Source organism: Triticum aestivum, chromosome 4B (genome assembly GCF_018294505.1).
Source record: "Triticum aestivum cultivar Chinese Spring chromosome 4B, IWGSC CS RefSeq v2.1, whole genome shotgun sequence".
Lineage (NCBI taxonomy): Eukaryota > Viridiplantae > Streptophyta > Magnoliopsida > Poales > Poaceae > Triticum > Triticum aestivum.
The window spans coordinates 1,966,615-1,982,099 of NC_057804.1; the positions used below are offsets into that span (position 1 = coordinate 1,966,615).

Genomic DNA, 15,485 nt, shown 5'->3' on the forward strand with positions numbered 1-15,485 from the left:
TTGGCGGACGGTCACGCGATTTTCTACTTTGTAAAAATAAACGAATGGCACAAAGTATATATAAAGTTACGCGTGGTTTTTGACAGATACACCGTCAATACACGTTTATACGTGGCTTAGTTCGTTTTGCAACGCTTAGGCTGTGAGATGGTACTGACATGCAAAAAATATGACTAGTGGTACTGATCCGTTACGACGTGCCAAAGTGTGATAGTTCACTGCAATTATCTCTGTTGAGTGCCAAAGTGTGATAGTTCACTGCAATTATCTCTGTTGAGTGCCATAGACTACACGTATGCTCACTCGAAAAACAAATTAGGAAATTGCAAAAGGGCGAAATGAGTTCTTCCACATAACATTTGAAGAAACAGCGGCTATATCACGTCGATCTTTGGCGGAGCAATTTGAAAAGGCTTACAGTAACCATGGACTTATCTGGGACCAGGCCAAGAGTCCAGTTAATGTATTTGTATCTCACAAGTTTGTTTAGGAGTAAACAAAATTAGCTCTTATATTCAGATTTTTTTTTCCTACGAGTAGTCTCAGTCAGTCAGGTGTTTGTTGTACATTATATAAGATTACGTACATTGCGTTCCTCCCATCCTTCATCTCATCTCCTCAGCATCTATCCACCATCAGGCGACGAGGTCGAGGGTGTAGTCCCACAGCTTCTTGCCCAGCTCCGCGTCCTTGGCCTTGTCGCTCGGCTCATACAGGTTGCTGTCGCTCCAGTATTTTCCCGACACCCCCTTGGCGTCCGGGTGCAGCGCCACGTAGCACTGCGTCGCAGCCCCCTGTCGTTCCAATTCCAAATCCAAACCAAATCAAATCAGCGCGAGAGATCCTAGTAGTATGTCAAACAAGAGATCCAGGAGGCAAGCTACAATGGACAATGCCAAAATGACTTCCAACATAGCCCAAGTTAACAAATGACTCACTCACTCACTGAGATCCCTAGATCTGTACTACCAACACAATAATACTCTAGTCACCTAGCAGACCATACATGCTAAACATAACATGGAGTGCTACATTCATTGCCTTTTCTTTAACATGATGGAGACTCTGCAATAATACTGTAAAATTGACACACCACCCTGTGAAGAAGACAGAACATCGTGCCAAAGTGTACCTGTCTGGCGTTCTTCAGCACCAGTTTACCAAGCGTCCGGTGGAGAACTGCATACAACGAAATTTTTTTGATGATATCAGTCAAGCTACAATTTCGAAAAGCAGAACTTGGCCATGGGGATCTGATTTCAACCAACATAGCGAATCTATTCGTTTTATTAGTAAACATATATTGACAAAAAATGATGATGATTATATCAGTCGCTGCAATTTCAAAAAGAAGCCCTTGACTTGACCATGGAGATCTATCTGATTTCGACCAACATAATGAATGTATCATTTTATTAGTTTAACAGCTAGCGGTTATTTGCATCGTTTTGACTGATGCCTGCCATTTCTGCCTCTCACCCTTGCCATCTACTGCGTTTCCTTTTCTTTTTCGGTGCCATGAGCTATTCAAATCTCAAAGCAAGATGAAGCGTGAATCAAGACGATTTTCTTGTATCAAAGGAGGAGTGCCGCATGATATCTGCTGCCAAGTATGTTTACCATCTATGATGCTGTGGTGGCGAAGAAGGTTCGTGATAATAGATCCAGGATGCAGAGAGTTCGCAGTGATGTTAACACCCTCTTCCTGTTATCAACGAAATATTGAATCATGATTTGACATGCTTGGGCTCAACACAGATCTATGTATCATATTGATAAAGAACTGAAAACAGGCAAAACCAGTTAATAGGAGCAAACAGTTCAGCTTTCAGGCAATGGGTTCGGAGGCAGATAAGCACATTGTTCTCCGACAATTTCAGACCCAGACAAACAGAGAAACAAATGAAATCGTGTCATTAAGATCGTGTGGAACAACCGCTCAGCTTTCTTTTACTTCAGAAAGTGGTGTGATTTTAGAGTGTAACTGCAGACTCTGAGAAAAATTGCAACTGACGATGCTTGCTAGCATAAGTACTCATGTTGGAACAAACACGGACATAGAGCCCTCTGGACCTAACAAGCTCGAAATAATACGAACCCAAGACATGGCGCTGTGCCACAACCACACAATCTGAACGGAAGGAGACATACCTTAAATCTCCTGGCAAGTTCATTAGCGTGCAAAATGTTGGCAAGCTTTGACTGCCCATATGCTGCAATGGTGCTATACCTGCACAACGCAATGTTGAAACAGCCAGTGACTCGTTTGTCTTGAAATAAAGCAAAAATGGCAGGGGGGAAACATAATGACTGCACGGAAATCACATACTCTTCCTCGTCATTTAGCTTGGCGAAACGGATGCCTTCCTTGTATGCAAACCTGTGCCCTTCTGACGAAACGTTAACAATTCTTCCTTCCACGTTTGATTCATGAGAGGTCTTTTTCATTGTCTCCAATAGTAGATGTGTCAAAAGAAAATGCCCTGAATATTATGACATGAAGAGTTAGGTGAGACAGAAATTAACTAGGATGGTTAGGAGAGGGAGAAATTGCAAGTTTGCAACTGTCTGGAAACTTGTTTAAATGAAGTGCTTCTGTATCAGGGTATGTTAACTGGGTTCATCAGCTAGTCAATTTGATGGGAGTTTGTTTGTAATCATACCGACATGGTTAGTTGCGAACTGCATCTCTATGCCATCCTTTGAGAGGGAGAAAGGGGTCGCCATTACCCCTGCGTTGTTGCTGCCAGCCAGAGAAAGCATCATGTATGTAATCAGGGAAAACGATTGTCTACTATAGTATGCTTCAGCAAACGTGCAAGCCAGCAAGAATGAAATGTACCAAGTTTCAATACACGAGATCAGTTACTGAAAAAAAATACACCAGGTCAGATTATTACTATTGAAGAAAGGTACAACCAGCACCATAATCTTCTGTCCAGGATCAAACGATGTGGTGCAAGAAGCGCTCAGATCTGCGCAAAACACTTGAGTAACACTATGACTAACTTATGCCAGGACACTTGCACTGTTATAACTAAACGGACGGCACTGTTACAAACCAATTACCCCTCCATGCCGATGGGCTCTGTAAAATTTGGGAATCTGCAAGGCTGTCCATGAGCTACAGATACCAACCAACCAAAATACATTTCTCCCACCCTGTGAAACTTTGCTACACTGAACTAGTAGTTGCAGCAGCTACTCCAACCAACATGTCATATATAGTCCAAGTTGAAATACAAAGCTCAGAAATTAAATCCGCTCAATGTTGACTGAAACTATCCAATTGATAAGTCATCTCGCTGTTGTGCTAACTGCTCATGAGGCAGGGGTTTCTCTGACTTTGCTGGCCGACATCCCTAATTCATGTCGGGACCCCTCCTGCTAGCCCCATTCAAGTTACAGGACCACCACAACTCCTACAGAGCTAGCCCTTGCAGATCAATTATCCGTCCATGAAATGAAACTGACCGTTCCTAAAACGTGGTTCAAAGTTTCAAACAAGCAGCTGTCCTGGAACCTGAATTAAATCAGTGCGATGCCATGGAAATGTCGTGAGGCTATGTGCATATACAAGCAGTGAGTTTCTTTCACACAAACTGAAAAATAACACCATTGCTGCAGTAGTTGTACGAGCTAGCAGATACGTATTTGTGGTTGAATATAGGTGAAATCGCATTAAATCTAGCAGCACAACCTCTAATTGACAGTATGACCAAGCTCGTCTGTACTGTATGATTGAAGGTACGTAGTAAGTAGTGGTGTCTGGTGGGGATTAGACGGAGCAGGAAGCCAGTCGGTGGTGAAATTGTAAGCCAATTACTCCTCCATGACATTCCCCATGCCTATAGCCTCCTCAAAATTCCCCATTCCCCATTCCTCATGTGAAACTTTGATACACTGATCTACTCAATGTTGCAGCATTTATATTCCAACAAACATGTTATACTAGTCCAAGTTGAAGTGCAAAAGAAACCCAGGAATGAATTAAATCTGCTCAATGTTGACCGAAACTATCAAGTTGCAGCCAAACTGATGAATGAGCCATCTCGCTGTTGTGCTACCTAGTACTAGTAAGTATGACGCAGAATAGATGTTGAGAATTTAATGGCCGACAGACATCCCCTAACTGAAGCTGAATGAATGGTCCCAAGAAATCGCGATGGGGCCTGAACCTGAACCTGAACCTGAACCTCGTCTGGACAACCCCTGACTGAACCTCAACTATCAAGTTGCGTGCTTTTCGCATGATTGGGAGTAGTAGAAGCGAGAAGTGGGGCGGGCAGGCTTACACGAGGATGTTGAGCGGGAGGCCCCTGGCGGCGAAGTCGGCGGCGAACTTGCGGACGGAGGCCAGGGAGGAGAGGTCCAGCTCCATCAGCTCGAGGCTGGCGCCGGGTGTGTCGGCGAGGACGGCCTGGCGCACGGTCTCCGCGGCGGCGAGGTTCCTGGCGGCCATGACGACGTGGGCCCCGCGCGCTGCCAGCACCCGCGCCGTCTCCGCGCCGATCCCGCTCGACGCCCCTGCCAGCCGATTCACCGAAATCGAATCAAATAGAATCAGGGAGAGAGCAGGCTGCGGCAAAGGACGGGTGGAGTAGGTACCGGTGACTATGGCGGTGAGCCCTGCGGCGGAGATGCCGGCGGTGACGTGGTCGGCGGTGGACGCCCAGGAGAAGCCCGAGGCGCCCTTGCGGCTGAAGATCCAAGGCAGCATCTTTTCTTCTCTTCTCTTCTCTTCTCTTCTCCGACGAATGGATTCCACCGACGACGAGGCGGAGGCGACGAGGAAGAATTCCAAGAAGAGGAAGGAAGGAGTCCACCGCTGCAGTCAGTCTTATGTGCAACAACAACACAATGCAGGTGGGGCCCACACGCCAGCCCTGGTCACGCAATTTCCACGCAAGTTCCATCCTACTATTTCTTTTCTTTTTCTTTGATTTGATGAGGGAAATTCCATCCTATTTTCCACCAATGTTTTAAATAGCGGGCTATGAAAAATTAGCAGCAAGCCTTCAAATCAGCTAGCGTAGCTATATCGGGCTATTTATGAAGGCGACCATTTAGCGGCACCCTGCTGAAAAGGTTATAGCAGGTTATAGCTAGCTTTTTAAAACTATTTTTTCCATTATATATTATATGAAAAAAGAGCTGCTCCTTTTACCCACATGAAATAAAAACCAGACATGTCTGATTTTTATCTTACCGACACATACATATCGGTCGAGGAAATACATGTATACCATAATAACGAGTATTCTTTTCGTTTGAGTGCAATGGGATGATTTTAAGAAAAAAGGGTTTCTCCCCGATTTATATTATACATAAAGCAAACAGTCGATACATCCAGCTTGCTGGGGCCGCAGCACATAAAAGACCAAAAGAAAAACAAGAAGAAAAAAGAGAAATAAATGTTGACACCGGGCAGATCAACGAAGAAAGGAAGACCGGCAACCGCTGCACCCTCCGAAGAAGTACCACCATGCTTCCAGCATCCCGAAGCGCCGCGCACCAAGCAACACCTTCAAAAAGGAATGCGACAATGCCGTCGCTGTTGCCCGAACAAGTTCTAGGGTTTCCCCGGTACGCGAGGGATAGTGGGGAAGGGATATACCCGATGCCCCTCAGGAAGGTCCGACGGCACCCGCAGGCGTCATCGCATCGGTGTCGACAGGACGACAAGGATTTCTCCTGATCCACAACCACCACCACCACTCCAGACACTTCGTAGTGCACCACCCACACAGCCGCCCACCAACATGTGCCACCACGGTTACTGGACCATCCTCGCCGTCTCTCTAGAGCTGCCAACACGAGGCCTGGAGAGGGAAAGGAGACAACGGCCACGAGAGCGAGCACTACTCGACCGGTGGGAGGGAACAACCTCCATCGCAAGAGCGAAGCCGACCGAATGCGGCGACAAGGACTTGCCGGGCCCTACAGCCCGGCGGGGCCCACATGGACCCGGACAGTCCCTGTCACCGCGCTGCAACATGCCGACCAACGAAGTACACGCTGCCCGTAGACCGTCGTCGCCTCGCCACTGCCACCGGCCCGACCCAACCCAGATGGGGCCCAAACGGGCCCAGATCTAGGCTCGGTGGGCGCTACCGGCCAACAATGCCACCGTGCCACCCCACAGCCAACGTCCGTGCCGCCGCGTCGAGGGCCACCGTGGCAAGCAGCAGCAGCGCCGCCGCCTTGCCACACCGCCGCCGGTCACCACGCCCGAGCAGGAGGGACAGCGCGCGGGGAAGGACAGGTCCGCCACCGCCGGCAGGGCCCGGCGGCGCCCGCCGGTGGCGGCGGGGGAGGGAGGAGCGAGGGAAGCTCGGAGGAGAGATGGGTCGAGGCCCCCGGTCGCGCTGCTTGGGGGGGGACGACGCGGGGGTTACTGGGGAGGAGGAGGGGGTGGGGGCGGGGGCTGTCGCGTGGCTGGGGAGTGTAAAATACTGCTTCAGTGGCCGGTGGTCCTGAGAGTCTGCCCGCCACTACTAGGCTTTTCGCGCTTGCCATTGCTAGGCATTCCTGCAGTAATGGTCGTAGTTTCCCTAGTTGCAGGTCAACCCTCGTCTAACAAACTGGAGCTTTTTTTGTAGGCATAGGTGCCGCAGTTGCAAGACAAACCTCGACTCACAAGTGCAGCTATTGTTTTTTCTAGGCTTAGCTGCCCCAATTGTAAGTCAACACTAGACTCGCAATTGAGCTTTCTTTGTAGGTTTTAATTGCGTCAGCTACAAGTCAACCCTCGACTCCCAACTAGGCTTTTTTCACACGATGTAGGTGCCCCAGTTGCAAGTCAATCCTCCACTGGCAACTAGGGCTTCTTTCATAGTTGTCCCGGTTGCAAGTAAACCCTTGACTCACAGCTGGGGCCCGAAGTTTGTTTTGCCTACTCGACCTAAATGTCTATGTTTCTACTCGATGAAATAACTTCATGTTTTCTTTTGTTCCTTTCGGACTCTAAACGTAATTACACATATGTATTTTTTTTATTCTCTCTGTGAAAAAAATACAAACCTTAAAATGTATATTTGATTGAAAAACAAATAAAGTCAGCAATTTTTTGTTTCTCCTTTGCTGGCACTTTTTTTATTTTCTTTTTTGTAATCCTAAGCATTTGTATATGATGTGACTTCAAAATGTATTTTTTCTTTTTCTTTTTGAGTTTGTCGTGCACATATTTCAGGTTCCCAAACATTTGTTGAATTTGTGAACATTTTTTGAATACATGAATTTATTTTGAATTCACCAAAAAAAATTTTGGAATATATAAATATTTTTTTAGAATTCATGATTTTTTTCAAATACGTGAAAATATATCAAATTCGTGAATTTTTTTGCGTTCACATGTAACATATTTTGAATTCGAGAATTTTTCCAAAGTCATCAATTTTTAAATACGCAGACATGTTTGAATACGTAAACAGTTTTTTGGTTATTTTGACCTTTTCACTTCTATCTTTTTGTTTTATTTTAAAAATGTTTAGCACGCATTTTAAAATTGTTCAGTGTGTGTGTGTATTATAAAATTTTCATCAGATATTAAATACTTTTTCAATTTTATTAGAAAAAATGGTCACCATAGTTTAAGAAATTTCTTAGCATGTATTTGAAAAATAAAAATATTCATCATATATGAAAAATATTGAATAAATATTAGAACAATGTTTATAATACAGAAAAGTAGAAGAAAAACTAAACCTGATAGAAAAAAAAGAGAGAAAAAACACAAATCATACTACTACGTATGCAGGCTACAGGGACAACGGCAACATGGGAGCGATGTACGGCACGTTGCAAGGCACGTGCAATTATCTAATTTCCATACTATTTTCATCCTATTTTCTACTCTTTTTTCTCACATGAAAGAGACATATCTACCACATTTACATGTAATTCAAATGCACATGTCAACACGAAGATAATGGGCACATACATGTAGTGTTGTTGTCACCCATGGTGATGGAGATGACTCATTTACATTTTCAGCAATGTATTTGAATTTTCTGTAGCACAGTAGCACTTCACTTGTATTACCAGTACAAACAATAAATAATGTACACCTGCAAGCATAACAAATATATGACATGAATTCACTACTCAATTTTGCAGTACCCTCGACCGACGCAGGAGCTGTGTACATCCTCCCCGTATACACCATTTGAGCAGTCTTTCGGTGTCATGCTTGTTTCATGTCGTCGGAGCCTTCTCTTGCTTGACTCTTCGATCGGCCCATTCCCCACACATGGTGTCGAATATGCACCCGGATAGTAAACTTGATTTGCCTCCCGTTGTTAACTAAGGCCAACCGAGTGTGCAGAGGTCATTTGAGATTTTCAAGTCTCAAACATTGAATATTTTTGGGTGGATAAGGGTGTGAATTTCACTTTGCTCCCCCGCGGAGACAATGACAGGCTCTTTTCCAAGGTGTGAAACAAGCAAGCATGTTTCTCAGGAAGCACAGGCAGTTGGATAGTGGCGCAAGAGAATTTTACCAGTTTACCACAAAGACCAAAAGATAAACAAATTACAGATCTGGGAGGAGGACAATTCACATGACAAAACCACCTTACATATGAACGAAACAAACTACCATAGCAACAATACAATGTATGTAGCAAAACAACATCTCAGTCTCAGATTCTCACAAGGTTACATCGAAATTTATTATCATCATCTCAAGCAACCAAGGCGGCGCCTTCAGTCGTCAACAACCTCTTCCGTCTTCTTAGGCTTGGACATGAGGTAGAGTCCCGCTCCTAGGGCGCTTAGGCCAGCGACCGCGCCCGCCAGGGCGGCGTAGTTCGTGTTCATGTTCTTGTCGGTCATCGACACGCCTCCCCCGACCTTCACATCACCTACTGCAGGAGTAGGACCCTACAAGAATTTACAGCTCTTGGATGTCAGTTTTGCTTTCACATCGACCCACACACAACATATGCACTAGTGTATCTCAACTTATAGCAAGTTAAAGCATGCATACATACATACATACATATCCTTTTGACCTAAGCTGGCGCGAAAGGTATATATTAACAAAGCATGTTATTAAGTATACATTAACAAAGCATCAACAGAAAGACCACCTATGTCAAAAGTGCTTCATTCGTCAACCGAAGCATTTCATACGGAAAACCACCCTCCAATGATGGCATGTTATTTTTGACAGGAAAAAGATTTCTTCTGATATGCAGGTTATCTTATTTTGTATCAGTTTTATTGCAATATTCGGTTATCTCTTGTAGCAGGTAAAGGACAAACTTGTGGTGCAGGCACTTATTCACAATGCATGGGTGGCATTTTAGACACATGCTCTAGTCTTCCCGATTATTTTGAGCCTAGTTGTGTTAGTATATTTACCACTTTGAACAATGTAATAAACTGTTGGGCTGTGTGCATATCATGGTGCAGAGGCCGAAAGAGTGTTTTTCTTCCATTATCTAAAAAAATGTAGGAGTATGTGGTGAGCTCCGCATATACATGAAGCTCTTGGTAACCTCACTGCCATAACCATGGCCCTCTAGGATCATCCAAAGTTCCGCTGACCTGAATGTCATCTGCATTCTCCTTTTTTTTGTTCATGGGATGATCCCTCCTCCAGTCCCATGGTGTCTGAGGATTATCTGATATCCAAAGCCCTACACGTGCCATTTTTGCTTCTCTCTCCCACTGAACAAAACAATTAGTCAAATTGTGAGAGAGAAACTCGTTCGCAATATAATTAAGGATGAAAAAACCACATAATTAATGTAGGCATAGTTTTGATGTACCACTGGTTAGTAACGAACATGCATTATACATTATTAAGTTATATGGAGCAGCTTGTAATTAATAATTATATTGAAGGTGCTAGAGTGAATTTCTTTTCGGGTATAAAAAATGGATTGCGATGAAATGTCCTACTTGTGCGAATTCAGGACGTTTGTCATATTTTTTGAAGTGCCAGGCCAAGCCCCTTTTCAGCATTTGTTCCTGAAGAATTTAGACATAAAAATCACGGTCACTCGCTCTGAGAAAATTAAAAAAAGATGTATGAGTTGGATCATATTTTCTGTCTCACTTGGATAAAGACGCCGTCACAGTAGATGTCGCCAATATATCGATCAAAGTGGTCCATCCCATACACATGAATCTCAACGCATTTCTCTCCAATAAGCTTCACCAACCCTTTCTTTGACTTCTTCCCATATTCCATGTTCAGCTCCGGTGCATCAATCCCTCTGTTGTTGACTCACAAAAGTAAGTGCACTCTTCTCACAACCTATTATAAAACTCGATGGCATGAGATCTAATCATTAATTAACCAGCCCATAGTCTGTGGGCCACAATTAGAATTTAGTACTGTACCATCATCATTGGATGTTTTCTAGAACTTAGTTATTTTAACCCAAGATATAAGAGCTAAATAATATAGACAATATTTTAAATTAAGACACGCTTAAGGTCAAATCCAACTTAATGAAGAAACATTATGGGCAAGCTCTACTATACATATATGAGTTATTTTGGTCTTGATATTTGAATACTTCAGAAAATGAATTCTAACATTTAAAAATCAAAATAATATATTACAATTTCTCAATAATTAAAATTTTTAATTAGAGATCCTTAAATTCGAATTGTAGCTACACACATTAAATTGCCATTCAACTCTATAAGTAGTGTTATGGCATTTTTAATTAAATATATGTTCTGGCGCTCGAAACAGAGAATACATTTGTATATTAAAATAATAATTATATGTACTAAATTTTGAAGCCCCAGGTCCAAATCTATACCAATTCAATGTACACAATCGTCACTAGTACCTTCGTCGTCGTTTGTTGGTCCTCCTCGTATTTTGTGCCAAAATTTGATCATAGATTTAATTGACAAAATGTTAATGCATGTCATAAAAAATTATATCATTGGATTCGTATTCCAACATAGTTTCCAATGATACTATTTTTTGTGACATGCATTAATTAACATTTTGTTATTTAAATCCATGGTTTAAATTTGGCATAAAATACTAAGGGGACCCAAAAACCATGACGGAGGTAGTAGCACAGAACACCATATCATACATGAGTGAAATCTCTGGTGGCTAATGCATTTGGGCCCCATTCGTGATCCAAGGCCTGTGATGACAAACATGATCACTAGCCAGTATTTTACCCTTCAGTGATAACACTCATCACTGATGAGTACTATGCAGCCCGTCAGTGATGAGATGTTATCACATATTGGGTTGGAGCATGTCGTTGGTGATATCATGTCCCCAGTGACGGGTTGCAAGCGCCACGTACCTATGATGTGTTCTTTTGGGGTGCGAGAAAAGCCACCCCATAGTGCTGGTGGGTGGCATTCACTGGAATGGCTGCAATTTTTGCATGCAATGTTTGGGGATCATGAGTACTCAAAATGATCATGTTGATGGCGAACACAAAAATAATAAGCGTGATTAGACATATGTTGTCTTGGCCCCCAAAGCCACCCTAGAAGATGGACGTCTTGACCTTTCAATGTTTCTCCACATATGCTGACGGTATGCCGGCCTTCTTCCTGAACTCCTAATCCTGATTTTCGTTTTGGATTCTGGATCCGGGGGGAGGCACTCGATAAAAATAAACATGATAAAAACATATGTATTTTTTGGCACTAATAGGAATCCTTAATTTCCGAAAAATAACAAACTCACAGCGGGAGGACATACTCATCTCAAATGCTAGTGAAGCTCCCATGTGGCCTCTACCATGTTCCTACGGGAGGGTGACATAAATAGTTGAGGTGCTCCATATCGACGGGAAGTAGGAGAGAAGGATGGAAGGGAAGAGAGGAGGGTGGAAGAGAGAAGGAGAAAATATGCAACATGGTGCTTTGTCTGCCGTATGAGTTAAAATCTCGCGTGCTCGCAAAATTTGAATTTTTTTCAATGGGTGAGATCTGAGGATTTATGGTTTTTTAATTTATCACAAATAGGTCAAAATCTCACCAGTTAGAGATGAGCGGGGGATGATATTTCAGAATTTGGGTTTTGAATTCATCGGCAAGCGCTAGTGCAACTCGTTGTAGGTGGGTGGGCGGGGTGCCCTATGTGAGGGTGGGGTGATAGAGGTGTCAGACGGGGGTATTTGGGCCTAATTTTTATAAGGCTGCCATTTAGGCCCATCAGTGATGTGGAGCATTGATGGGCCTAAAACCAACCAATCAATTATGCACATAACAAGCAGGTCTATTAATTTTAGACCCGCCAATGATGAGCTCCACATCACTGATGTGTATTTCTTTAGCCCATCTGCAGTGACATTTTGCCAAACCTCGTCAGTGATGCCGATCATGTATGTGGGTTTGTGTAGCAATGCATATCAGCACACATTTATCCAGAAGTGCGCATGTGCACTCATGTAGGATTTTATTGAGATATGCGGTTATGTAATTTTCTGGTCTCTGCCATTTGTAGGCATGTCCTTTCAGGACGTGCTCGCATGGATCTTCCTTGTAATCACTAGAATTGTTTTTCCACATCCACCATCTCCATCTACATACTTCCTCCACTCGGAATTTACATCAGTTTGAGCGTCAACTAATTCCGAACGTCGGGAGTACATGCTCCGTGCAAATAAAGAAAGAAAGATGCATGTACGTGATCAAGAAACAACATCTGCTGATGTTGACATTCATATTTATTGGCCAGCATGCATTCATAATGTATACACTAATTTTAACGAAAAATCATTTATTGCTAAAAAGTGCTCCCTCCATTGCAAAATACAGGACATATTTTGATTGGTTAAGAAAAGGCTTTGGCTAAAAATTACTCAATTAATATACTGTATAGTTTATGTAACACAAAGTCACAAGCAAAAGTAACTGCTTTTATTACGAATCCAACACCTCAATTTTGTTTGAAATAAACTATATTCTAATGGAGTAATTAATTGCTTATCAAAGCCTTGCCTTAACCAATCAAAAGAAGTGTTGAAGACTACTACATGTAGTACTAGTAAGAGTATAATTAAATAGATAAGTATACTTCATTACTTGCATGAGTCATTGCATTTCCATCTATGGATACTATCATTTCTTTTCCCTTAAGAAAAGTTTGGGCTGCAAAAAAAAAAAAGGACTAGCTCTACACAATATGCTAGACACTTCACCCATTTATGTGGTAAGCCAGTGAGTTACTCCATAATCTTTAATAACATTACTACTATCGAGTTAAAGATTAATACACACCTCATTCTTATTCGGTATTGCTTTGGATCTCGGTTGTTTGTATCACCTGCCATCCTGATCATAGAAATGCTGAATAAGACATGTTTCCATGCCATTACAAATAATAATACAATATAAAAATAGATAATGTCAGCACATGTTTCGGTTGACGTAAGCGAATATGAATTTGAATCCGTTTTTTGCTCAATTCAGTCAGATTCAGATGTTTGCTCAATTCAGGTTCAGATGTATAATCATAATAATAATAATAATAATAATAATAATAATAATAATAATAATAATAATAATAATAATAATAATAATAATAATAATAATAGTAATAATAATGAGATAGTATTGCCATATGCAACACAATAAAGCATTTATAAATACATATGAGCCACATAAAGTGGAATGGAGGGAACAATAATGGACTTTTTCTTGATGACGCCGACTATGCTCTCTCCAAGTATATTAATTGTTTTGCCCAGGTTTTAGTCTTTCATGCAGTACTGGTAGTTGATTAATTTTTCAAAGGGAGTAGTTGATTAATTTCTAGGTTCACTCTTTTGCAAAATAAATAAATAAATTCTATGTTTCACTTCTTAGTTTGATTTTCCGGACATGCTATCATCCTGCACGCATACTAGCATAAACTACATGTTCAAATAGTAATTTGGTTAGCTCTTGTTATGTATAATGAAGTGTACTCCCTCTGTCCCATAATATAAGAACGTTTTTGACACTACACTAGTGTCAAAAACGTTCTTATATTATGGGACGGAGGGAGTATAATTTAACCAATTAAATTAGGATACGATAAAATTGAAGTGAGGCAGGGAGAGGAAAGCAAAGCTGGGTACGTGTGGGCTGAGTTAATTTGCGTACTCCTTCACATGAGCAGTGAAGCCATCACCATCCCCAATGCAGCTTGGGTCAACCTGCACGCGTGATATTATCCGTGCATGTAATAAGCTAGTCGTATTTGAGAAGATCACTTTGCTGGATGCTGGCGGTAATTAAGTGAGGGATTGTTAATTATTGTATCTGACCGGTAAAGTGTTGAGCACGAACTGCAAGCCCTCCGGCACCGGCCGCCGCCCCCGCCGTGATGGACGAAGACTATCATCTGTCCTGCTCCTGCTGCTGATGCCTCCTCCGTATGCATCAGTATTGTTTATCCTGCGATTTTTCAACTGCACGCACGCACAAATTAGACACAGATCAGTCACTGAATCTATCTATCACGTATAGATGACTGACTACGGCGTACTGTACGTACCATGGAGGTTGCCTCAAAGTCATGCCCTCCGGCGAGAGGGTTTTCAGCAACGCCGGCCAGGACATGATCAAGGAAAACGGAGAGCTGGTTGCCACTGCCACCATGATCCTCCTCCTTCACGCCGGTCTGCTGTGTGTTACCCATGGTCTAATCAGGTAGCTAGATATGTATGGCTTGGCTCCGTCCTATATATGCTGCTGTGGGCAAATATTAGAAAGAAGTGGAATAGTTCGCTTAGTGTAAAGGAGGCGTGGGGACTGAGCTCGAGCTCACGCGAGCTCGCATCAATTTATTTTTTCGTATCTTCCACGAATATCATTTCATGATGAAAATTTGCAAGCAATGAAAACATTTGCCAATGTTTGGTACAAAAAAACTTCAGATTTTTTAAGTTTTATTTCATTTCTTTTCTATTTACTGTTCACTCAGGCTCACGTGAGCTCGAGCTCAAAAAGCACTTTCGGAGTGGGAGCAAGAGCATGGTTGCCACTGACACCATGATCGTCCTTCTTGATGCCGCCCTGGTGTGTTCCCCATGATCTATTCAAGCCATATGAAAGAGAAAGACATCATGCATATAAAAAAGAAAGGAATGAAGAAAGTGGAAAAGATAGCTTAGTGGGAGGAAAAGCTTGTGCCTTTTGATTCCAAATGAATTAATAACACTGAAAAGTCGATCTGGTTCCTCCCCTAATCCAATCCAATGTGTATCTCTCGTGCCTTTGTGTTGCTTCGTTAGTAAGCAAGCTGCCATGCTGCTTGTTCTGTTGTCACATCAGCTAATCTACATAAATTATCAAGTTCTCCAAGACTGGATTGAGTCAAGTTTATAGTCTGATTTGTCTTTAATTTAGTTATTTTTCCTGCAGACATTGGTTAGATAGATTCATCCATCTTTTGTTTTTCTTTCTTTGCACATAAAATTTTTAGACTTTATTAATGAAAATTATTGTAGAACTATTGTTGTACGGTCTCTGCCTAAAAAAAATCTACATAAATT

The 15,485-nt window shown here is 42.4% G+C and overlaps 2 protein-coding genes across 3 annotated transcripts; both read right to left on the bottom strand.

Moving 5' to 3' along the window:
• Positions 1-403: 403 nt before the first annotated feature.
• LOC123090483 (short-chain dehydrogenase TIC 32, chloroplastic) lies at positions 404-4,844 on the bottom strand. 2 transcript variants are annotated; one of them, XM_044511787.1, is made up of 8 exons: positions 4,609-4,844; positions 4,296-4,527; positions 2,664-2,743; positions 2,330-2,483; positions 2,152-2,230; positions 1,621-1,705; positions 1,133-1,179; positions 404-794 (listed from the first exon to the last, which is right to left on the bottom strand). In XM_044511787.1, exons 1-8 carry the CDS (start codon positions 4,718-4,720, stop codon positions 636-638), a joined length of 948 nt encoding a protein of 315 aa, XP_044367722.1. In that variant the 5' UTR covers positions 4,721-4,844; the 3' UTR covers positions 404-635. The 2 variants fall into 2 exon arrangements, with proteins under 2 accessions (XP_044367722.1, XP_044367721.1); XM_044511786.1 differs by having other exon boundaries at positions 4,296-4,823.
• Positions 4,845-8,513: 3,669 nt separating this feature from the next.
• Positions 8,514-14,735, bottom strand: LOC123090484 (probable staphylococcal-like nuclease CAN4). Its single transcript, XM_044511788.1, has 8 exons — positions 14,486-14,735; positions 14,256-14,399; positions 14,092-14,144; positions 13,225-13,278; positions 10,067-10,226; positions 9,910-9,978; positions 9,553-9,675; positions 8,514-8,883 (listed from the first exon to the last, which is right to left on the bottom strand). The coding sequence occupies exons 1-8, from the start codon at positions 14,627-14,629 to the stop codon at positions 8,707-8,709; spliced, it is 924 nt and encodes a 307-aa protein (XP_044367723.1). The 5' UTR covers positions 14,630-14,735; the 3' UTR covers positions 8,514-8,706.
• Positions 14,736-15,485: the final 750 nt, after the last annotated feature.